The 26,725-nt window shown below is 35.0% G+C and overlaps 2 protein-coding genes and 1 long non-coding RNA gene across 3 annotated transcripts; 1 reads left to right on the plus strand and 2 right to left on the minus strand.

Annotated features, from left to right (window-relative positions):
- Positions 1-1,927: 1,927 nt before the first annotated feature.
- On the minus strand, positions 1,928-2,826 carry LOC141592446 (uncharacterized). Its single transcript, XR_012521156.1, has 2 exons — positions 2,580-2,826; positions 1,928-2,177 (listed from the first exon to the last, which is right to left on the minus strand). It is a non-coding gene; the product is annotated as an uncharacterized LOC141592446 (long non-coding RNA).
- Positions 2,827-9,758: 6,932 nt separating this feature from the next.
- Positions 9,759-10,580, minus strand: LOC141590445 (uncharacterized). The gene is made up of 3 exons (XM_074411037.1): positions 10,319-10,580; positions 10,131-10,198; positions 9,759-10,028 (listed from the first exon to the last, which is right to left on the minus strand). The coding sequence occupies exons 1-3, from the start codon at positions 10,578-10,580 to the stop codon at positions 9,759-9,761; spliced, it is 600 nt and encodes a 199-aa protein (XP_074267138.1).
- Positions 10,581-22,626: 12,046 nt separating this feature from the next.
- On the plus strand, positions 22,627-23,432 carry LOC141590446 (uncharacterized). Its single transcript, XM_074411038.1, has 2 exons — positions 22,627-22,911; positions 23,028-23,432. The coding sequence occupies exons 1-2, from the start codon at positions 22,627-22,629 to the stop codon at positions 23,430-23,432; spliced, it is 690 nt and encodes a 229-aa protein (XP_074267139.1).
- The last annotated feature ends 3,293 nt before the right edge of the window (positions 23,433-26,725 follow it).

Raw genomic sequence — 26,725 nt, forward strand, 5'->3', positions numbered from 1 at the left:
CTCTTAATATGGGAATGATTAAATATTCAATGCATCCTGTTTTGGTCGTTTTCTAGTTCGGATTATGAATTAATTGAACAAGTACTGCTTTTAAGACAATATTATGCCTTCTTTATTTTCTTAGTTAAATAAATTTGTGGTCAAATAGATACAACTCTAAGCTAGTAACAGGTTTACTAGATACGGTCACAACATCATCAAAGTTGGTCACAAAATACAGGATATCTTGTTTATTTGATCACAAAGTTATCAAACTTCTACCTTAGCTAGATAGTGAACAACTATTGCCTTAAAGACAATATGTAGCCATATGTCTACAATTTGTTGCTAGTAACAAGTTTACTATATAGTAGCATATCATGAAAATATTTATAACTAAGAAAAGTGAGTTTGTAACCAACTATTGTAACATGTAATTAAGAAAATTAATTTTATGACCATAATGACTAGTAAGATATGGTCACAAAATAGCACGTATCTTAAGCCTATTGACGTATTTGATATGGTCTCTCTTCGTGTGTCTAACTAACTCTTCACCTCCAGAAGTGACAACTAAAACACGATATTGAACACATGGACGAACCAAAGCTTCGGTCGTCATTTCAATTACCTTATCCTCTTATACCGTTACTTTTCGTTCACACCTCTGAATGCGATGCCATTGAGGGGGCGTTAAGATATTGTTATGATCAAGGTTGTGCTTTAAAATTTCCCAAACTCCGTCCATATTGAGTATATCCTTATGGAGGTCTTGCAATCACATCTAGTATTGTTGACTCGCTTTGTCATGCCAATATTTGTGTCCCATCAGAACTCAAAACCATTATCTTAATGCTAAACAATTATACCATCTATATAGTACATTAGATGTATAATCAACTTACTGGTTAGCGGAATCACTATGAATTAGTCTTCACCAATTCGAGTTTCACTCGTATAGAATATGTGTTATGAAAAATCACTCCACAACACAGAAGAAGTTATATCCTAAAACCAATTAACAATATGAAGAGTAGCCCCCTTAGTTATCTCAACCTAGGTAGTACCAAAACAGATACGGACACGGACACGTGATACAGCCATACCATTAAATTTAGGACACAGGATATGTTATTTAAATTTAATAAAATATATATTTTATAGTTATAATTAACGTACTATTTTATTTTTATAAATGTATTTGATATTAAAATTAAATAATTGAAGGGAAAGTTTGACTATGAGTATAATTTATTCTTAATTTCCACTTAAATATGTCTTTTAATCAATCTCTTTCAGTCTTTCGACATTTAATTCCTCATATATAGATATCTGAGACATTTAGACGCGTGTCCACGTGTATTCGATAAGTATTGATGTCATCAGGGTATCGAATACGGGACGGCTAATTAGCACTAGTGTTCGTGCTACCTAGATCCCAACAAAGCAACAAGTGACTTGTGTAAATTGTAAATATGACTTTTTCTCGTTCAACATTGTTTGATTGATCTTGATTGATGGAATTGAATATAAGAGAAATCAAAATTGGTTACTAACTATCCAGGGTTTGGTTCCAGTGTTTCATTGATCTTGAATTATTTAGACAATGTCAAAATATGCATCTTTTTTTTTTGGTGTAAAACATCCGGTTCCTTGTCACTTAATCTAAGTGCTTATGGGTTCAAAATATGCATCTAAAAACATATGAATTCCACATATTCCTGATAGGTTACAATTAAATTACAAGTCAAAACTATTTGCGCCTAATTTTTATGAAATAATATCACTTAATAGTTTCTGTTATACCAATCTTGCCATGGTAACGTAATACGGAGTAATGAATTTGATAACCAAGTTACTTTAGCTTGCATTATCACCATCAGTTCAATGCGAGATTGGAAAAACAAAAAAAAAAAAACAGTTGGCACACACATAACCGAAATCCAAGTTGTAAATTAAACACGAGCCTTTATGATTTTATTATTACTTAAAGAAAAAACACAACTGAACGCTGAGTCACCGCAGTAACTCAACGTATTACATGAACATGATCATAAAGGCACACAATAATAATCCTTGTAATGTTGCAAACTTATAGGACACTTTGTAAAGTGTCAAGAAAAGCACGGTTGCATATCAAGGATAATCAAGGAGCATTATTAGACAGGAGTTGGAAGGATATCATCGCCTCCTACATCCTGCATATCATCAAAGATACAATATATGAGAAACATGATATTAACCAACACCTTTTTTCGGGGTGATAGAGTGATACACCACTCCGTTATAATTTACAACGGTTATAAGCATGATTAATTGATCTTATTTAGACCATCCAAACGAAACTACCCATTCTTTTTTTTTTTTAGCAAAAAACATTATTAAAAACCCCTCACACGCCCTTATTATTTACCTACAATGCTATTGTGTTTGTGGCGCTTTTTTATTTAAAGTACAAGTCGACCTACTATATTTCCAATACTACCCTTACCTTTCCATTTTTGCTTAAAACAAGTGCCTCCCATATTACCTTTGGTTTGGATGGAAAAGAGTAAGTCTTACAACACAGTAAATTATCCACATTATTAGCTTCTACATACCTGAGTGGAGGGATGATTCCAGAATAGTCCCTCATTAGCCGGCTTCAAGATTTGGAATGGTGAAGATACGACCATTTTCACAAATTAATTAAAATTATGTTCAACACAAAGTGTATTGGATTGTTACTTTCTTGTTGTTTGATGGTCTTACTCGATCATTTGGTCTCTCTCTTATTTAAAGAGGCTGGCTACTACTTGTAAATTATTGCTTCTACTGCTACTACATGTGAGTTATTGATATATGTTGTCCTGCTATATTGTACACATGAGGTAACTATATTGTACACATGAGGTCACTACATATGAGGTCACTATATTGTACCCATTCGTGTTTCGCTTTCATAGAATATGTATTTTCAGTAAGCATATGATATTAGTAATTCATATGGCACAGGAATGAATCTGATAACCCTAATCCCCATGCGACCATGCATGTTTATGTCCGTGTAAATATTTTTTTGGTCAAAAGGTGCATAATCTAATTAAGAGAAAAGTTTAGTACATATGTCACACGTACATAAGTCTATTACAAACGAAAGAGCACAACTCCAAATAAAACAACCATTACAAGATGGTGTCCGTAACTCTATTAGCCGCTCTCCTCTCGAACACAAGCTTCAAGTGAGACAAGGCCTGCCTTTAGTAGATCCCTACACTCAAGTATATTGTTAGTAAAAGGGCCAAAAGGTAAGTCATGGTTTAGGATGCAATTAACTACATTGATACAATCCGAGCCGACCACAAATTTATCAGAAGCGTAAACCTTCCCTAATCGCAAGCACTTTACAGGTAAAGTGGTTAGGGTTATTTCGAGTCGGGTCGGGATGTTCCGGTGTCGGGTGTTTTCGGGTATGTTGGTAGGGTCATTTTCGAGTCAAAGCAGGTCGGGTTATTTCGAGTTCGAGTCAAAAATTAAGACAAAAAAAAGTACGTTTAGTATTATTACCTATTTTTAGTTCAGTTTTGATAATTAATTCTTTATTTTCAACATTAATAATATTAAATCTGCTTTTAAATAGTCATTTTAAGTTTTTTTTTATTCAATTAGGGTTGTGTTTTGTCGGGTTGTTTTCGGGTTAGATGGTTTCCGATCGGGTCATTTTAAGCCGGGTCAGTTCCGGGTCAACAAAGTTTGGGTAATGTTCGGGTCGGGTCGGGTCAATTCAGGTTTTGGGTCAAAGTCGAGAGTTGCACTTCGAGTTTCGGGTCAGCCTTTTCGGATCGGGTCAATCAGGTCGGGTTGGTTTTGCCAGGTCTCAGTAAAATTCGCATTTAATACGGAGAATATCCATCTTATGACTAAGACAAGTCAAATAATTACCATTTTTATAAATAGGACAAAAACAAAATGTCTAAATACTAACAAAAAAATCTGTCCTTATTTATGTAAGTTTCATGTATTTAACTTGTTTCAATCTTAGAGAGACTTATTGTAACAAGACTACAAAACTAGTTATTAGACTACAAGAATACCAATCTTGGTACTCCCTCCTATTCTTAATAACCCTCTCCTTTTATGAAGGGCACGGGAATTAAGGGAGGGAGTATTATATGGTAAAGTATTGTAGTGGGTAGGAGATTGGAGAGAGGGAATGTATTGTGTGATTAAAATAAGTATTGTTATGGGATAAGGTGATTAAAATAAGATAAAATATGAGTATTGTGGGTATTGTTATGGGGTAGGGTGATTAAAATTAATATAAAAGTTTGTCAAATAAGGAAATATAGAGAGTATTGTGAATAGACAAAAAAAAAAAATAGGAAGAGTTATTAGATTAGGAGAAAGTATTTGAAATGAGGGGGGGCTACTGGTTTTACACCAGCCGTTCAATCAATTCACGCACGTTCATTATCTATTCAACTCATTTGCTTTCTCATTTCTGAATCAACTAGTCTTGCTATAGACGGATATATTCGTCTATAATTAAAGACGGGTCAAATAACTTGAAAGTGATAATATTTTTGGCCTCCACCATCCCACTTGTTATTTATCCTGTTAGAAATGTGGTATTGTATTTGGCTCGTCTTTAGTTATAGACGGATATGTACCGTCTATAATGAGATTTTATGTTTCTAAATTTGCTAGAGGCGAACATGATTAATCACCAATTATTGGAGGTACGTTTTACTCATGTGCATGTAGTTGTCAAAACATATATATATATATATATAACAAAAAAAAATTCATGATACCCTCGAACTTTGTGAGATTATAAATGATATCCCTCATTTTAAGTTTCTATATATGATACCTCTGTGTTTCTACAATTAAGAATAAGAGGAAAGACCGACCTAATAATGGGGAGAATGAAGTAAAACAACGACCTAATGGTGTTGATGCTGATTTATCGGTTTTTATAAGTTTTTACATCTTGATTAATATTGTTATTACCATGGTTAATGATTTAGTAGTCGTTTTTGGTAATTTTTGAGTACGTTAAATTAGATCTGTTTTTTGTATCTTATTAAGATCAGTGTGAGCAAGTTTATGCTATTTGTAGCTTATGACCATTTGTTAAAGAGTTCTTTTGATTTTAGTTTTTGTGACCATTTTGTTGAACTTAGTGGCCATTTGTTGATGTTTAATTACATCTTTTTTTGTAACTTATTAAGATCAGAATGTGACCAAGTTTATGTTATTTGTAGCTTAAGATCGTTTGCTAAAGAGTAGTTCTTTTTTCAGTTTTTATGACTATTTTTGATGAACTTAGTGGCCATTTGTTGATTGTTGATGTTTAATTAGATCTTTTTTTGTAACTTATTAAGCTCATAATGTGACCAAGTTCGTGCTTATTTGTAACTTATGACCATTTGCTAAGGAATACTTCAGTTCTTTGTGACCATTTTGCTAAACTTAGTGACTATTTGTTGATGTTGAATTAGATATGTTCTTGTAACTTGTTAAGATCAGAATGTGACCAAGTTCATGCTATTTGTAGCTTAAGACCATTTGTTAAGGAATACTTTTGTTTCCAGTTCTTTGTGACCATTTTGTTGAACTTAATAACCAAATAAATGTTGTAAGTAGCTTAGGATCATTTGTGACTAATATGCTAATCTTTGTGGCCATTTATTAGCTTAGTACCATTTTGATGAACTTAGTAGGTACATATATGAGTATTTTGTTAGTAACCATTGTTGTGATATTTATCGCTAAATATATTGTTTCTAATTTTATTATATTTTGTAAGTACTCATTTAAGTTTTGTATTTGAATATGTAGTTAAAGTGTTTTGTCCATGAATAATTAGTTAGTAGCCATATTTCATCTTTTTTTTTTTTTTTTTTACGTTTGACAGGACTTCTAAAAAGATTACTGATGCATATGGGCCCTCGGGTGGTTTATTTGAACTGATTAAGAAGATGATTGAAGAGCAGAAGAAAAGTGTTGAAGATATTGGTTGATGACGCGTTATGACCCAGACTCCAGAATGTTCTTGATCGATAAGGAGCAGTACTTTGTTTAGATGAGAGATGATGTAGATTTATGTTACCTTGTAACCATGGGAAGGAGGTTTTGCGCACCTGAAGTGGAATGCTATTTTATTTGGATTTGGTAATTGATTTAAAACTGTTATTACTTTCTAAATGGAGTTGATATGTCATTCACATTTTGCTCTCAATATGGGAATGATTAAATATTCAATGCATCCTGTTTTGGTCATTTTCTAGTTCGGATTATGAATTAATTAAACAAGTACTGCTTTTAAGACAATATTATGCTTTCTTTATTTTCTTAGTTAAATAAATTTGTGGTCAAATAGATACAACTCTAAGCTAGTAACAGGTTTACTAGATACGGTCACAACATCATCAAAGTTGGTCACAAAATACAGGATATCTTGTTTATTTGATCACAAAGTTATCAAACTTCTACCTTAGCTAGATAGTGAACAACTATTGCCTTAAAGACAATATGTAGCCATATGTCTACAATTTGTACCTAGTAACAAGTTTACTATATAGTAGCATATCATGAAAATATTTATAACTAAGAAAATTGAGTTTGTAACCAACTATTGTAACATGTAATTAAGAAAATTACACAAAATAGCACGTATCTTAAGCCTATTGACGTATTTGATATGGTCTCTCTTCATGTGTCTAACTAACTCTTCACCTCCAGAAGTGACAACTAAAACACGATATTGAACACATGGACGAACCAAATCTTCGGTCGTCATTTCAATTACCTTATCCTCTTATACCGTTACTTTTCGTTCACACCTCTGAATGCGATGCCATTGAGGGGGCGTTAAGATATTGTTATGATCAAGGTTGTGCTTTAAAATTTCCCAAACTCCGTCCATATTGAGTATATCCTTATGGAGGTCTTGCAATCACATCTAGTATTGTTGACTCGCTTTGTCATGCCAATATTTGTGTCCCATCAGAATTCAATGATCATCCATTAGCATGCCCCCCCCCCCCTCGACACGAACAAACAAAATATCTCCGAGACTCGATATTCTTCTCATAGGACGAGTGCCTTTTTTAGTACTAAATCTCATTGCTCGAGCATGTCTATTGCACACAGCGAGTAAGTATTCCCATTTTGTAGCCTTCAATCCGATAAGAGAATCAGTAATATCAAATTCTAAAGCATAAAAATAAAAACAAATAATAAGAAGCTATTGAATCATGTTATGTGGTAACATAGTAACCAATAATGGTTACAATTTGTTCGATGGCGGATACAAATTATATATTACGACATTAGGGTTAAAGAAAACGTACATTACCTTTTTTAAGAGGATGAATTGATCCACCTTTCAAAATAATGGGACCAACATCGTATTCGACATCGTCTTCGACGTGATTATCATCTTCATTTTAAATGGACTTACCATATCATCATTATGGGTGTAAATATGGTATCATCGTCGTCTTTCACACAAATGAGATGGTTGATAATCTTACAAACAGAAAAAAATTGATGAAAATGATTGATTAGCAGAGGTATGAGATGAACACGAATTAATATGAGTAACAATGGTGAAACCGTTGTGTTGTGTATTTGCTTAATATGGGAAACTAATTAAAAATATTTTAATTAAGGTAACTGTATTATTTAGTGGCTGATTTTGTGGAAGTTGTTTTTAATTAAATTACATAACTAATTTTACCCAACCCATATTAGTTGTTAATCAGATTTAAATAACAAATATCCGAGTCCGTTTCACGATTGTCGTGTTTACAACCGTTATAAACAAGAATTTGCGATCCTTAATTATTTTATACACTAAACTAACATTAATATCTAAATCCCCAAACCAATTATCATCATCTTCTTCAAAATCGCCCAAAAAAGCATCCACTTTCACCCACCACCATATCAACCACCGACAGTAATAAAAATAATCTCACATCAATGTAGGTAGAATTAGGATTGAATCAAATGTTCTTCCCTAAAAAAAAGGAAATTAAGAGATTGAATGAATAAACAGAAGAAATGATTGATGAAAGGATTATTCCGTAAAACACGATTTTGCAACACATGTTTATATAGAACTTTTGTCATGCTCATACACTAGGATCAATTATCTTAATCCTCCCACTGTGGTCGCCAAAAACTTGTTTGTGTGAAAACAAGATTAGTACCTTAAGGTACCTTGGAGGTCGTAACTACCCTCTTACACTTTGTGATCTACTCTTAAATGCAAGGGTTCGTGCCACGGTTGTAGATGCGCAATCTAATAAATAGCGCTAAATTACTATAAGTAATTTAGCAGTGAACAATGAATGACATAATTCTCAAACTTAAACACGGGAATGAATGACATAATTCCCAACGATACTTATATATCAAGAAGATTCCAATAACACAACATCAACTATAGTCTTCACAAGAGTACTTGTCGATGCTAAATTACAAACTAAGGGATAAATGGCTGATTATCTCTTTGATCGGATAGGTTCGCCATGCTACCTCTACTTCTACTTCTGATACGAGTCTACGCTACGCCTAAGAGACTAATATGAAGATAGACTAAGTTGTAGTTGTTGTTGTTTGAGTTGTCGTTTGCTTGAGTGAGATGCCTCCTTATAAAGGCGTCATCCGGCTTCTTGGAAACGACTCCTTAGTGGGAGGCATTTAGTAAACCGCCAAGTCTTATTAAAGCTTCATATGGGCGCTTATGATGCTTCTTAGCCCAACATTCCTTCTCCCGGACTTCTTAGTTTTCTTGGACTTTGTTTGTCTTCGATCTTGGACTGATTTAACTTAGATCGAGTAACTTTATTCTTTAGTTCTTAGGCCCACATACACTAGAAATAATAAATTTAGTAGTCTAACTAAAACAGGCGCCAACACTATCCCAAAATAGTATGATCATAACCGACTCAAGAATGATCCGAAACCAAATTGACCCAACCCAACTTTAATTATGTTAAAACTTGAAAAATATTCGACCCAATTAACCCATTTGACAGAATTAGTTGTGACGTTTTGCAACTGATTTAAACTAGTATAATGTTAAAAGGGAAATAGGGCTATGAGTTTATGACGTCAGAGCTTGTAACTTCTAACAATGGATTTAATAATGTTAAAAAAGAAAGGAGGTTGTGAGAATGAAGTCACAAGTTATAATGATCGCCATAATCAAGACTTGTTGTTTGATTGCCGCTTTAGGTTCTTATAAATTGTTGTTTAAGACCGTCTTTTACATGTATGTATAAAAGTGTAAACCAAGTTTATGGTTAAGTCTTAACTCTGCTAGTGGGCAACGCTTAGCTTCTACTAGCGGCGGGGTGGGGATTTGGCTCTGAGTTAGGGAGTTGATATCGGGTAAGTCAACTCTTTTATTGTGTCATTACCCATTTCCCTTCCATCCGTGTGCCAACTTTGTTGAACTTCGCTTTAGGAATGTAAGTTCGCTTATCCGCTCCTCTTCTCTGTCTTCAGTATCAATCTGTGCTAGCCACATCATCTTTAAAATCATTCATATTTCTTATCGATTCCTATCCTACCTCGTAGTTACTCTTCTGTTTCCTTAATCGATAATTTTGTCATACAGCGGGGATTGTTTCGATGTTATTGCTTTTCAAAATTTCCTAGGAAAATCACAACGTATGATAGTTCAATGTATATAAGATGGTCAAATGTCATATTACAGTCAAGAGTCTCTAGACCATGCATAAATTCCAATTTTACCTGTTATTGCTAGAGAAAACAGATCACTAAATAGAATTGTACAAGTAGTCTACGAAGTCCTCTTCATCTTCTTTTTCATCTTCGTATTGTTCTTCGTCTTCTTCTTCATCGTCTTCAGTCAATATCTCTTTAATCGGTTGTCCACCAGGGAAGTTTAAGAGGCTTCCCCTACATGTATAAGCAGTTGAGAGAGGACTAGCATCAGGTAGTCCTATAAACTCAGCGTCTATGCCTTGTCTATCTCCAAGATTATACCAAATAAGATTGCAACTTCGACCTTGCCTATACAATATCTCCTGCGATGACGATCATTTGCGGTAATCAAGAGGGTGGAACACCTGTTCCCAGAATAGGGGATTTTCTTGATCATTACAAATAGGAAGGCTCATCAATTTCACCCAAGATTCTCTTACACCATACTCTTTTATGACCCACAAATCGTAAGTGGATTCGTTCACATTCTGGGCTAAAAAACACAATTGGCCATCAAGCACACCTAGGTCAACGTGGGAATCATTAACGTCCGAGATTATATCAGGCAATTACACATCATGAGTCCATTGTTCCACCTTCATATCAAAACAACCAATCCTCGACATATTAGCGCCGAGACCATATTCTTCTAAGAAAATCATGTGAAGCAAATGGTTTTGTACAAGGGCGGTTGTGGTACCAAGATGCCATGATTGAATAGGTTCAGCATTTTGTCTGAGCTCGATAAATTTCCAAATATTAGTTTTCGAGCTATAAACCATGACTTCCCTATGATAATTATCTTCATTAGTATTATATTCTCTAAACCTCGCAACTTTGTAATCTTCATCGAATTCATCTAGTATACAACACATCCCGTATACTAGATTACAGCCGAAATCAACAATACTAAGTCTAGGGAGTTCACGGTAAGTACGTGTACACGGGTTGAGCAAGATGACATCTTCAAGATTGGTGTATCCGGACGCTATCAAGAGATAGTTTTCACAACTAGCCACGATTTGCATCAACATTGGGATGAAAGTTAAATCTTTTGGGTAGTAGCAAACCGAAGGCGGAGAGTGTGGAGAGTCAAGATCGTACATGTGGATGCGTCGGTAATTCATTGGGATAATCATGATGCGGTTAGCGTGGGATGATGAAGCATTAAAATGGTATAGTTTGATGAATTTTTGGGATGAAATTTCGGTTAGAAACGACCGAGAAACGCATTTGAAACGAGTTACGGATTTAACCGGTAATTTGGGAAGAATGCATGTGAATATGATATCCATGGGAAGGGAAGCCATTGAAGATGGCTAATATGTTTGAGGGTATTCCAAATTCAGAACAATTTGGTAAAACTGAAGACGTTTATAAATGTAAAACGAATTAAAAGTCGATTTTACCTAGAGATTGCAATTAGGGGATTTTGAATTCTTGGGCACCAATTGATTTCCCATGCAAACTGAAATCGTACTCAGATGTATGCTTGAATCGGGAACATGAGCATCGAAGAAAAAGAAATATGGTCAGAAGTTTGTGGTACTGGTCTATAATGAGTATTTTGATTCTGGAGATCAGGAGATGATGATATGTGAATTGTGATCCTCCAAATATGGCATTGTTTCTTTCTAATAACTTAATAAGTACTCCATATTTCCTACCTTTAATAATAATTTGACTTGAGTATACTTGATCATATGCTATAATTAGACCTGTCAAATGGGTCAAGAGAGCGGGCTACAAGTTCGGGTAAAATACGGATAGGGTCTATTTCGGGTTTGTAAAATACCGGTTTGTACGAGTCGGGTTTATACGGTGTTCGGGTTAGGTTAGGGTCATAAATGCTCGATTTCGAATATGAGTAATATTCGCTACCCTGAAATTTTATTTCTGGATTCGCCGCTGAAAGTCTGAAACAGAGTAACAATTCTCTCAATTTCCTTAAAAAAGTAGAGGTCCATTTCCTTTCAATGATTCGAATTTACCTCTAGGCCGATCGGATGGTTGTCAATTAACTTGAAAATAAAAAGCTTAAATGAGTGATAAAATCCTCTACTTACTAAAGGGACTTGCTATTTCCTACACGCATACTACTCAATCCCGCATATTTTTTACGACTTTTTTCGACTTTGTCCCTTTCATTTCTTTCTCACAAGCAACCCTAAACGAGAGAGAATAGGCCAACTTAGAAACTAGAAAGCCCACCAGCCACCTCCACAAGCCAACCAACAACGGAAAAGGGGATGGTCGACGGTGTCGGCAGGTCAATGGCAATGGCAGATTGACGACGACGGTGTTAGAGAGTGAATGAAAGGGGATGGTATTGGGTCAACAGCGGGGCTGGGGATGGGATGGAGTTGACGGCGAGGGGACAGGCGGTCGGCGCCGGGAGAGGGTGGTCGAGGCTGTGGGAGAGGGAGGTTGGGCAGGGTGTACGTGATGGAATTTGGGAATTATGGGTTTCTTTTTTTCTTTTTGTTTTTTTTTTTTGAAAATAAAAGGTAGTGGTGGAAAAATAAGGTAAAATGTGTTGGATTTAGCAATTACCTTACTAAAAGAACTAGTTTTAAACCCGTGCAAAATTGCACGGGTATGTATTTGGCCGGTATTAATGTTTTTTGATGTATTTTTGTTTTTTTTGCATTTCTATTATACTTATCTAGTTGGTCTAAATCAGCATCTACATAATTAATGTTTAAACTTGTTATAAATACGTGTTCACATGCAATAGTTTAAGAGGAAATAACAAAGGATATTTTTTAAAAAATATATATCGTACTATCTAGTTTTTAAAAATTATGCATTATATGTAATTCAATCCCGTTATTAAATGTAATTCCTTCTCGTAATTATGTAATTTTATTATTATTATTTTTTTTTAAATTATGTAATTCATTTATTTGTAATTAGTTTCATTTATTCCGATTTGTAATTCATTTCGCTTATATGTCATTAATTTCATTTATTCGAAATGTATAAAATTATTTCATAGTATTATTTCATAGTATTTGTTCTAAGATGCAATTTGTCGCATGTTTGTATAGCCGAAATTCTGAAGAAATAAATACATTGCACACTAACGGGTCCCACCATAACATGTATTTCCAAAAAAAATAAAAGGTTGAATTAATGACGTGGCACGCCCTGGATTTAGTATTGTCTTCTGAATTAATAAAGATAAGATAGGAAAAGCTTGAAGTTTTCCCGCCTAAAGTACATTTCCTATTTTGAGAAAATCTCTTATTTATTTTTCTATTTTGATATAATATCTTATTTAAAATTTGTCTCTAAGATTTTTATGATAAAAAATTCGTTCTTTGTATGGTAAATCGCAACTAGATGTTATGCTAATAAATAAATTATAAACAATTTCATTAATTTTGGTTATAAATATGGTAAATCGTAACTAGATGATATGCTAATAAATAAATTATAAACAATTTCATTAATTTTGTTTATAAATATATAAATTTCATGACATTACTCAATTTTTTGAATAGTTTTATAGTTATTTATTTTTCTTATAAAAATAAAAACTCTACAATTACCGCGCATTTATTGTGCGGGATCTAAACTAATGAATTGATGAAAAGGAAAGGGAGAGCATCCTCTTCCGTAACGTAACATGCCTTCCGAGCGATCATTAGTACAATCTCATCTAATCCCCCTTATACTAAAAGAATAAGAGATCTCCAATATTTTCCCGCCTAAATAAAAACAACTCTATTATTGGGTTTTATTATGTCATATCTAAAACTGGGCCATATTGTGTAATTTCATATACGTAGTAATAAATATATAATTCTAGCCCGTTTAAAAGGGATAATATTTTTCAATTTGATTAGACATATTAATAGAATATTCTTATTCTGTTACATAAATAAAATTGTACTAATTATAAGTATAATGTGAAAATAATATTTTACTATTATTATTTTTAAAACTAAACTTGATGACTACAATAATTACTTAACGGTTATATTACGCCTTTAGTGGATAAAATAATGTAATAATATTTTTTTAAAACAAAGTTAACAAAATAGTTCGAGTAAAACCGGCAATTTTATACGGATTAAAAGTTTATACTACTCTTTTCTACCTTTTAATACCAAAAAAATTACTATACTAATTTAAACTTTATAATTAAATGTCAACCGGCTTTAAATAATATAATTTGCCTATCTACAAAACCGCGCATTTGCGCGGGATCTATACTAGTATCAAATCAATTGATATACCTCATTTCCTTTCCTGATAACATAGAAAAAACGGACCGTGTTCAAAAGAGAAGAGAATTTATACGAGCCTCGCCACTAATTCAGCTGGAAATGTATCCTCTCCATTTCTTTTCTCTCAATTTCCTCTCACAATCTCTTTAAATAATAATTTCTTCTTTCACCCTCATTTTCCTTTATTTTTATGCGTAAATTTAGAACCGTTAGATGTTGTCAATATGCGATCCGGGCCATTAATAGGTACTTGCCTCTCCATTTCTTTTGAGAAAATGGAGAGAAAATGGGCTCAATTTAGCTTATATGTATATTAATTAAGTTGTACTCCTTCTGTTCAGGTCATTTATTTGCCTATTTTATTTTGGGTGTCTCAGTCGCCTTTTTATTTTAGGAATACTTTTGATGGGTAATTGGATACTCCGCAATTAATTTGGAACACTTATCAAATAATTGGCTCTCTCCTCTTTCTTTGGTCTCGTGCTAAAACTAAAAAGGCAAACAAATGAGTGACAAATGAGTGACACCGAGGGAGTATATGCTTACATAATTGACGATTTCACCATTTAGCAAGGATAGTTTCGATATTATTGATTTTCAAAATTCGTGTTCACAACCTTGATCAAGAGAAAATTCGTATATACATAGAGAGTCAAACGTCATGTTACAAATAAAATGCCTTGAATTCCAATTTTTCCGTGTGTCATTATGTTTGAGATTATGGAGGCTCCGTGCTCGAAGACAATTTTCTTTGTTTTCATAAATGGGCACTGCAAAAAATGTGTTTGTTTGTTTGGCTTCTTCTACATGATCGGATCATGTCAAAGGTTAATCGAGCTCCAAGAGGGTTTACTCAAGACCCTTGTTGTGGGGTTTGTAGCAAAACTGAGGAGTCATCTTTACATTTGCTTCGGGCTACCCAAAAGCTAGAACCATATGAAATTATTTTCCGTTTGCTAAAACGCAAGAATTTCTTGGTAGTATTTCAATCAAAGAATGGGTGGTGCTAAACTTAACAAGGGATAAGTTCAGGGGACTCGAAAATTGGCCAACCTGTTTCGCGGTGGTTGTGTGGTGGTTGTGGCGGTGGAAGAACTGCCGTGTGTTCACTAGGGAGGAGGCAATATCGACCAATATATATACTTTTTTAATGCAGCGGGTTTGGGAGGTTTCGAATGCGAAAGAAGCCATGGATATTTGCATCCGGACGAAGGAGCAGCGTCACAAAGAAATTTTTAATCGATGGCTTGCTCCATCAGTGGACCGGATCGTCTTAAATATTGATGGAGCATCAAAAGGCGGAAAAGTGGCGAATAAGCCTCATACGTTTGACACTATATGCAAATGTAACACCCCCATTTATTCAGGAGCCTGTAGCAAGGCATTCCCAGATATATAAAGGTGTTACCATCTCACTTGCTTGAGGTAGTAAGTATAAAAGACAAACAATTAATAAAGTACTTTAAGACGATATAATTAAACTGTCTCAAACGGTCTTATTATAAAAGTTCGAACGAGATAATTAAATAATAAAGTAAAGTCTGTTACGACTGCAGCGGAAATAATATAAAAGTGTGAGTAAACTAGGTGATCTCTAGACTCTGACGAAGGTCATACTTCCCAAGCTCCCTCCAAGCATCCAGCACATCAAAAGCTAATCTGTCAATCAATCTGCTCCCAATATTTGGTTCATCAGAGGTGTTTAACGAATACACGATCAACCACAAGGTTGAGTAGGATAACTAAACAACAATTAAGTAAATATTATAAAACCTGCAACAAAAAAAAGACAAGAACCAAATTACGCGCCTCAGGTCGTGATACACGTCACGCCAAAGCCACAAACATCATCACATCACAAACACCGCTCAGGTCCACGACTCCAACACTACCGTGTCTGGCCGACCATAATCGCACAGGTCCACACTACGGCAAATAAGTCCTTCAATGACGGTCAGATAATGCAATTACCGTTTTTAAATAGAAACACGGAACCGTTATTGCAACGACGGTTGTTAAATATATACCACGGTTGTACAAACATGATCGTTATCAGAACTTAAGAACCGTTATAAAACTGTTGTTAAATATGTTATGGCAACGGTTATACTTTTAAGAAACCGTTAGTTATTAAATCTTAATAACGGTTTCAAATCCGTTGTAGTTTACTATTGCCAACGGTTTAGTGGTTCCAAAACCGTTGTTAAATATTATATATGATAACGGTTCATTTCGTTATTTATTTTATTGAATGTCAAAATTTAACAACGGCTTTATTGCATGCAAAACCGTTGTTATATTTGTCTATTTGACAACGGTTCTGTTTAAATAAACCGTTGTAAAAGTTTTGAATTCGACAACGGTTATCGTTCGCTATCTTATATTTTTGGCGGTTTGAATGAGAGGGAAAATATGTCAATGGTTATTTATCTAAATAAAACCGTTGTCAAATAATTGTTTACAAGGGTTTGTTTTTAACCGTTATCATTTTTAATTATTTAAAAAAAATTGTTTTAGCTTGTTCTAGCAGCTGCTGAAATGCTATTTTTTCAGCAGCTGCTGAAAAATAGCATTCTAGTAGCTGTGCACTGCACAAATTCAATCCAGCATCAAAATATTACACCCCGTGATCAATTAAACCCAGTTTAAAAACAGTAAAAACAGGATGATCAAAAGCCAATACACAACTTTCTCAAAAAAATAAAAGAAACCAATACACAACGACTCTATATATACACATATACATAAAGCATGAGCAAACTATTTAGACTCCGCAAATAAAACAACATAATTGGCCCACATATATATTCCTCAACTGGATGATGTACTCTGGCGAATAGTCTGGGACTTTGTTGAGTATTAGTGAAACTACAATTCAAAATATACATAATCAAAATAGACAGAATACATGGAAGTATATAGAATTGAACTCAATTTACGTCTGAAATAGTTTTTAAATCACACTAACCCGTATCGAAATGGTAGAATAATTTCCGTTGATAACCTCCCACATGGACTGACAAGCGTAAAAGGCGCATTGTTTGTCGTCTGGTGCTTTAGGACTCTATTATATAAATCACATACGAATTAGCTGAATTAGATAATCAACCTCTCGCATAAAATAAATTTAATGTTACGAGTATTTATTAAGAATACACTTACCAATGGCGTGATAAAATTGGGAACGATGTTGCTTTCATATTTCCCAAGTGGACATAATCTTTTTTTGCTTCAAAAACATTAATTCATAAATATACACACATGCCATTATTATTTGCATATATATGGCTCAAGTCATACAATAACAAATGACATTATTGAAGGTTGTAAAGTTAATAATTCATAAATATACACACATGCCACTACTTTTAATAAGTTTCATAAGTAAAAAACGTGTATGATATGAATAATTATAAACTAGCAGCTATTACCTTTTTCGGTGTTGAGAATAACGTCTGATCATCAACTACCTCCACCTCATCTAGTGTCACGGCCTTCCTGGCTTCCCCTTCAAATGCCTAATATCGATCCTCGGCTCCCATCTCAGTCTCCTTTGCCATTTCCTTCTCCCTTGCCATGTCCTACACAGCTTCCTTCTGTACATTAACACTTGTCCATATAACACATACTGATTTACCAAATCATATAACACGTTGTATATAAGACATAAATATTATTACCTCTTTTCCTCCTCCTCCTCCTCCTCCTCCTCTACTTCCTTTATGACTTCTTGAACCATATCCAACTCTTCTTCTGATGGCTTTTCTCCAGTTTCCACCATTCTCAGCATCAACCTGGCCATTTTATGTAGTTGTGTAGTAGAAATTAATGTCAGCATATATAGTTATAAATTATGTAATCAAATACAATATTTATATGATTACCTTCTTAGAATCATCACCACTCATCATCCTTCGAGAAGTTTTCCCTAAATACTTAGGGATACCAACACGCGCCGATATCTCTCTCACACGACCTGGATACTCAGCTTTGCCGATTGCCCAAGCAAGAATGTCATCACGTCCTTGAGGCTTCCATTTTCCTTCCTCTACCTCCTTCTCACAGATCCTCTACATACACAAAAAACCATTAAGCAACTAAATTTTATTTAAACTCACAATTATATAACTCCGACCACCAGTGGTAGGAGTGACATATTAAGTCAAACTTATAATTTTCTCTTTGATGACCTTATCATATTCAGTTTCCCTCTTTTCATTCTTAGGAGTGTGACCTTCCACCCAAGCGTCGTGACGACTGTATTTTCCAAGCTTTGCCTACAATTCATTCATCACATTGATATCCTCTCAAAATATGTATGATTACTATGAACATATATAACATCTGAATAAAACACCTAATAGTCTAATACTATAAGAATTATGTACTTACATGTTTCGTCTTAATCAATCTATAACCACCTCGGGAGCCGTAAAAGACGGTCTTTTCTTTGAAATGTTTGCCTTGTTGTTCCTCTCACTCATATCCTTCATCAAATAAGTTGTATCGAGAAACGTAAGCATGACCAAATACTAAACTAAGTATACTTCTTTACTTATTAAATTACTTTAAACTTGTCAGACTGCCTATAAGTGATATAGCTATCCCAATGGTCCTGACTAACATACTGATATTTCTTTGTTAATGGTTTTTTGTTCATCTCCCAGGTTTCCTTGTTGAACAAATGGTTCTCAGTAATCTTTAACTTCCAAGAACTGAGGGCTTCCCCTGTTTTTTTTTAAGGTACTTATTATACTTTTCGGGGACAACGTAAGCTAACTACATATAAGATGAGCATGGTTGGTTTGTTTCGGCTAATACACATATCAAGTAGTAACTTAATTTCATCTAAAGCATTTATTATTGTATATATATAACTTTTATTCTATTTATTAGCATGGTGTTCCATATTTTACTCAGTTCACTGATACGCGGCGTACCGAGAGGCACATATTGTCTTACATAACAACCAATCCAACTCGCAAAATACTCGGCATTCTCACCATATGGCAACCCTTATATTTATCCCATTATAAAGGATTAGCTATCTTTGAATTTATTGCTTCTAGGGAAACTCTGTGGTTCATTCGACCCGCGGTGTATTGCAAATTATTCTCATCACCCGAGTCGTCTCTTGACGCATTTCCATCATTTCTTTTTCGCTTTTCGACCATATCTAAAGCAGAAGTTAAAAAACAAATAATAACAATGCATACTTATAATAACAAACAAATCTCTAGAGAGGAGGGTTTATTACTTCTTTAAAGAGGAGAATCCGGGTTGATCTGGCGGCGGTAATGGCGATGACGATGATGACTGCGAAAGCGATGGGGTAGGCTGGTGGTTGAGGGGTAACTCAGTATTTGAGGAAATTATGAGGGGAGGGAAAGCTCAGAGTATATATGTGTGAATAATTCAACGCTTGCAAGACCTTGTTTAATGGAAAATAATAAACACGGTATAAGAAAAATCGTTGTATTTTGTTTCCACACAGACAACGGTTTTGTTTAAAACCGTAATTGATTAGTATTATCTACAACGGTTTAGAAATAACCGTTATCTTAAAGCTTTACCGCCAAGAAATAAAGCATCATTTTTATATAGATAACAACGGCCTAAACCGTTTTAACTGTATACGTCCTAAACAACGGTTTAGGTATAACCGTTGTATTTTATATTTCATTATTTTGATTTTACCGCCAAGAAATAAAGCATCATTGTTGAGATATGTATTTTACACCTTTGACTTGAACAATGGTACGATTTTTCCCTAACCCACTGCAACAACAGAAAAAGTTTACAACAGCAGTTTGATATATGTCATCTAATTACAATATGTTTCTCAGAAAATCTTGCTTATTTCCATTAATTTAAAGGATTACAAGTTTACACATAAAGAGTACAAACTACCACCATATATAATAAACTAGGTAAATAACAAATAGAAGAAGAAATTTGATAATTAACTTAAGCCATGCCTCATTATTTTTGAGTTCTACGATATCCATGGTTAACTTCTTGCATTCTTCTTTTGCCTTCAATATTTCATTGTCATTTCCCCGCTTCGCTTCTTCAAGTTGATGTAGTATACTTCTCACTTGAGTAATCTCGATATCCATGCTCTTTTTCTCATTCACTAACCTGTTTATAACCTTCCTCTGCCACTCAGTCATTGGTTCATCAATCCACTTGAAGTAATTGCATCCACGCATTTTTATCTCGGGATTATAAAATTTGCAAGTAAGAAACTTTCTTCCCGGATTTTGTAAAGTCCAAGAAGTCTGCAATGCTGCCATAACTGAGAAATTACATGTGCCTGTTGAAATTGAAGGAGAAGAAGAGCTACCACTTGACATAATTTGAGTAATAAGAGTAAAGAAAGAAAGAAAGAAAGAATGAATGAATGAATGAATGAAACAAGGTTATTTAAAATCTATGTTATTCAGCAATTGCATAATCTAACATGGTTCTTATACGAACCGTTGTAATTATATTATTAATATCTTCCAATTTCCATTTATTTTTAGAGGTGTTTATATTCTAACACGGTTCTCATAAAAACCGTTGTCATTATATTATAAACTCATTACTAAAGTTATTTAAAATCTATGTTAATAAACATTTGCATGTAATTAAGAGTAGAACTATATATTAAAATGAGTATTCATACAATGGCAAAAACAAGAAAAAAAAAACAGTACAACAAGGGAAAAAAAGGAAACACAATAAATAAATAAATAAATAAAACCACAAAAACAAACAGCTTGCTAAGTAAATTAATTAAACATCCTGACGGGAGTTTGACTAGGGGTGGGTATTCAGGATAAACTTGATTATAAATCAAGCTTACTACATCGCCATCAATACGGTGATCAAATGACGCACTTCTTTGTCTTCCCATGATTTTGGTACAGTAATAAAACTGTACCAAAAAAAACCTTCTCATCAGATGAGCGTCCTCAGTAGTGGCAACCCAAAAGTAAGGCCCAGCGGAAAGTTGCATTTTGTAAGAGAAAAGAAAGAAGGATGAGAGAGAATTTTAGAGAGAGAGAACCTCTAAAAATCTAATTAGGGATCTTAATTACTGCAATGGCAAAAAATAAGAACCCTAAATACGATAATCCTAAATCAATTTATAATAGTAAACACCAACTAATAATAATACAAATATTAATTCAAAAAACCCAAAAAATTTTGTTGACTCATCAGTTGCAAGCACGAGTAAAGGCAAATCAAAATCACTGCATACTGCTCGTAAAATCAATCTTAGTTTCACACCACTTAATTCGTCGGAGTTGGATGTGATTCTGGAGGATAGCAAACAGGAGGAGAAGGAAGCGCCTGGATATGCTACTGAACGGCAGGAACCGAGTCTCAGGCTAACAACGCAGATGTTGAAGGTGAGATTAACTATTGGTCCTCGGCTTTTTACTGCTACATCCTAGGTGCGAATCCACCATGTAGTGTGATTACTAGTTATGTCAAAAGAGTATGGGGATCATATGGTATTGATCGAATTTCTTTCTTACCTAACGGAATTTTTCTGGCACGGTTTAAATCAAAAGAAAAACAAATAGAAGTGGTTAATAATGGTCATCTAATTTTTAATAATAAACCAGTCATCGTTAAAGAGTGGAGTCCAGATTCCGAGTTAATTAAACATGATGTGAAATTAATTCCAATTTGGATGAAACTGTATGGTCTGGATATCAAATTTTGGGGGAATGATTGTCTTAGGAAGATAAGTGGTTTAGTAGGAAAGATGTTGATATGTGATGATGCCACAAGTCATAGAGCATTCCTTGGTTATGACAGAATCTTGGTAGAGATACAAATAGGACAACAGTTCTCTTCAGTGCTTGAATTTGTGGACGAGTTAGGGAAGATTTATAGGGTATCTGTTGTGTATGATTGGTTACCTTTGTCAAGTGATAAATGTAAAGGGATGGAGCACACTGCTACAAAGTGTAGGAAGGTTGAAGGAGCTCCTAAGAGGGTATGGAAACCGAAGGTGAAGCCACATGGTCCTGTCACAAAAGTAACTACCCCTAATTCTAAACCTATTCCTAAACCAGTCTCTCTAGTTGTGTTATCCACTCCTGTGATTCAAGTGACATCCCCAAGGGTTCAGACTCCTTAAGTTGTCCCTTCTATAGTTGGAGACTCTCCTGATGCGGGTTTAAAACAAGTTGAGGGGGGCATTCCTTCCCAAGGAGGTTCATCAGTAAGATGCTGATACATGATAATGGGGATCCTAGGTTATTTACTCATAGAGGGATCACGTTTATGGATGCTTTAAGCTTGTCAATTCAAAAGGCAAGAAATGGGAGTAGAAAATTGTTAACTCCTGATGTTCCCACTGATAATGGGTAATATGGGTTTTTGAAATGTTCGTGATCTGAATAACCTTATAAAACAAAGAGAAATAAGGTGGTTCTTGCACCAAAGTCATATTGAGTTATTTGGTTTATTAGAGACTAAAATAAGAGGTAGTAGCTGGATTAATGTTAGGAATAATATATGTGAGGATTGGTCAATCTGCACAAATAGTAGTTCTAATAAAGGTGGGAGAGTGTGGCTCTTATGGGATCCACAGTTATATCAGGTGCATATTTTGTGTATTACAGCTCAATGTATTCACTCAAAAAATTTTGATAAAGCAAAGAAGATAGTCTTTTGGCAAACCATGATATATGGGTCCAATAAGATTCAGGAGAGGGAACATTTATGGCAGACTTTAAGGGATTATTCTTCTTTGGTTGATGGCCCATGGGTGGTGTGTGGGGATTTTAATAGTATTACTGAAACAACGGATAAAATTGGAGGAGCTGATATGACATGGGCTGAGATGGCTCCCATGAGAAATATGATTGCAGATTGTCATCTGCAAGAAATGAAAACTTCAGGATCTTATTACACCTGGAATAACAAGCATGAAGATGAGACAAAGGTTTATAGCGGAATTGACAGGGTTCTGATGAATGAACAGTGGTTCCAAATTTTCCTGAGGTTGTGGCTAATTTCCTACCTGAAGGATTATATGACCATTGTCCATGTTTAATCAATACTGCTGAGACTATTTGGAAGAAAAAAGTTGCTTTCAAATACTTCAATATGTGGGCGCTTTCTGATGATTTTGATGTTACTGTGAACAATAGTTGGAAAGAGGAGATAAGGGGTATACCAATGTTTAGAGTAGTGAAGAAATTGAAGAGACTGAAAACTGAATTCCACAAATTGAATACAGACCACTTCAGTGATATTGAAAATCTCACTCATGTTACTGTATTGGCCTTCAAGCATTTTCAGCAGCAACTTATCCAGGAACCTTTGAATGATATTGTTTGCAGAGCTGAAAGAGAATGTGCAAAGGATCTGAGTAATTTGAATAAGGCTATAAATAGCTACCTAGCTAAGCAAAACAAATGTGGATCAGAGATGGGGATGATAATACCGCTTTCTTCCATTCTAGTATTAACAGAAGGAGAATGAAGAATAGGTTTTACAATGTCAATGATATGGAATGGAAGTTGTGCTCAAAACCTGAGGATATAAAAGAGGCCTTTAAGAACTACTACAAGAGTTTATTGGGTACATCTAAACATGTAAAGCATGTTTATAAAAAGGTTGTGAAGACAGGGAAGGTGTTGACCGAGGCACATAAGGAGCTGTTAATCAAACATGCGTCAGATGATGAGATTAAAAGAGCCTTGTTTTCCATTCCTGATGACAGGGCACCAGGACCTGATGGGTTCAATAGTCAGTTTTTTAAATATTCTTGGCAAATAGTGGGAATTGATGTTAGGAATGCTTTCACTACTGGGAAGGTGCCGAAAGAATAAAACACTACTATCTTAACACTTATTCCAAAAACTGATTTGTCTGATAGTGTATTGCAGTTCAGACCCATTGCATGTTGCAATATAATTTATAAATGTCTGACAAAGGTGTTGTGTACTAGACTATGCTCTATTTTACCTGATATTATTAATCCATCCTAGGGAGCTTTTGTTAAAGACGGAGATATTGTGGGTAACATCCTAATTTGCCAAGATCTTATAAAGCTATATAAGACAAGGTCTGTTCACCAAGACTTATGGTGAAAATAGACTTGCAGAAGGCTTATGACTCCATTGAATGGAGTTTTCTCCAGGAAATATTGAGTGCCTTAAACTTTCCATCTAGCAGCATTGATCTCATAATGCAATGTGTGTCAACTCCCACTTTCTCCTTGGATTTGAATGGAGAAGTATTTGGTTTTTTCAAAGCTCAAAGAGGGTTAAGATAGGGGGATCCTCTATCCCCCCTCTACTCTTTACCATTTGCCGTAAGTATCTTAGCAGATTGTTGGGGATCCTTGATAGGTTTCAAGGGTTCAAATATCACCCTTTATGTTCCAAAATCAAGCTCACTCATTTATGTTTTGCTGACGACCTACTAATATTTAGCAGAGGAGATGTACACTCTATTAGGCTCATGCTGAGAGCTTTTGAGACTTTCTTTATCTCTTCTGGACATCTATATTAATGGGATGAGTGAGGAAATTATGAGATGTATTGAAGAGGCCTCTAGAACTAAAAGAGGGGGGATCCCTTTTAGATATTTAGGGGTCAAAATTGCACCAAAAAGACTGGATATTCTGGACTGCCAATGCGTGGTGGACAAGGTAACTGAAAGAATTACCAGGTTAGAAGCCAAACATCTTTCCTATGTTGGAAGAATTAATTTAATAAAATCTGTGTTGAGCACCCTCCATAACTACTAGGCACGGATATTCATCCTTCCCAAAACAGTTCTTAACAGAATTGATGCTATATGTAGAGCATTCCTCTGGCATGGTCAGGAGCATAAGGAGACCCCTGCTCTTGTCTCTTGGAAACACATTTGCAAACCCAGGAGGAAAGGTGGCTTGGGTCTTAAGCAGTTGCATCAATGGAATGTAGCTTTACTGGCAAATATGTGTGGTGGATAGAAATAAAACTGATCATCTCTGGGTGAAGTGGGTGCACTACATTTATATAAAGCAATCAAACTGGATAGACTATGAACCTGCAATTAATACAAGTTGGGCATGGAGAAGAATGATGCGTGTATTTTATATAAGGATTTTACCACATTTTTACGCGCATTTCTGCACTTTTTTAAGTGGCATCTAGCTACAAATACCCCCGAATAGTCTACTTTGGTTCGTCTTGTATAAATTACAGGTACAGACCGGAAAGAAGATAAATCGAGCCTAAACTCGTTCCATTTGCATACATTTGTGGAGTACAAGGAATCGGAGCTTCGAATCTATCACTTTGAAGATGCGTGAACTGATTTCGGAAGGTGTCGAAGTGCCTTATGTGCTAATATAGCTCGATCGACCTCTTTTCAGTCGATTGAATGCTTTATCTCTTGGAGTTTCACTCGATCGAGTTATTTGCTTACTCGATCGAGAAGGCTGTTATAGGAAGTCCTCGATCGAATGGTTTTTCCACTCGATCGAGAGGAATTGTTGCTTAGTTACTCGATCGAGTGGTTTATTTCCACTCGATCGAGAGGTTTGTTCAGTAATTATGTTTTTCCGCCTATTTTCGTATGGGCTTTTGTAATTACGCTATTGGATTAGGTTTAGGAAGAGATTTCCTGTGCTACTTTACTGAGTAGACTGCGTGACTCTTCTTCTCTCTTCCTCACTTCTTCTACTTCTTCTCTTTCCCTTACTCTCTTTTCTACTCTAGACTACTCGGATTCGGAACTTGTAATCGGTACTATACTTCCTTTTAATTCTTAATCTTAATCTATTTTGCTGCCATTACTTCTTCTCTTTTCTTATTTTGCGATTGCTTTATTTGAATTTCTATTGTTTATTATTATCATGTTTAATTTCTATTATCTACGCATTATTGTTGTTGATCTAATGATGATACATAGCTAATTCCCTTTGCTAAGACTAGGGAATCCATGATTATGAAGGAACAGTAATCAATTTATTAGGTTTAATGCTTGTGTAGTCTTTGTTGTTAATCGTTGCAATTAATTGTTTCTGCCTAATTGAGTCGACACAATTAGTCATTTAATCGTAGGAAATCTTGACCTGGACCGGAAGGTTGGAAAGGGTGAGACTCGTAGCGAACATTAGGGCACCGTAGTGAGGGCGGAAGCTAAGCTATTTGTGCTTTAGGGCGAATTGAGACCGGAAGGAGATATTCACTGCCCCATAGACCATACTTGCATTGACCTGAGACCTAGATTGCTTGACTGAATAATCATGGTGAACCGACTGTCTTAGCCGCTTTCTCCTTATTTGCTTAATCTTTATTCTCTTGCCTTTTTCTCTTCCTTAACCTCTTTAGTTTAGAACAAACAAATTCAAACCCCCAAATTGGTTACCGTGACGGACTTAGTAAAGTTGACATTTTCCCATCTCCCTGTGGAGATCGACCCGACTTCTCTAGCTATATTAGTTAGAGCCAGTTGGTTATTTTTTATAGGTATACGACTAGCCTGTCAAATTTTGGCGCCGTTGCCGGGGAGGTGGCGCAATTTTGTTGCTTTATTTAAGTTTGTCTTTCGTCTCAAGGAATTTATTCCTTGAGACTGATCTCATTATTTGGAAAGTTTTTGATTAGCTTTGCAGGCTATCTGTTCTAGAAGAGAACATTGTCGTACATGCTCCACTTTGTAAACTCTATCTGCCAGGATGCCTAAAATAGCCAGCCATTCAGAGCCAATGGTAGATTCCCTCCCAAAAGGTTTCCTATTACCCACTACCGACTCAGGTACCTTTGGAATCCACCCAT

The sequence above is a fragment of the Silene latifolia genome, chromosome 7, assembly GCF_048544455.1.
Source record: "Silene latifolia isolate original U9 population chromosome 7, ASM4854445v1, whole genome shotgun sequence".
In the NCBI taxonomy this organism is placed as follows: domain Eukaryota; kingdom Viridiplantae; phylum Streptophyta; class Magnoliopsida; order Caryophyllales; family Caryophyllaceae; genus Silene; species Silene latifolia.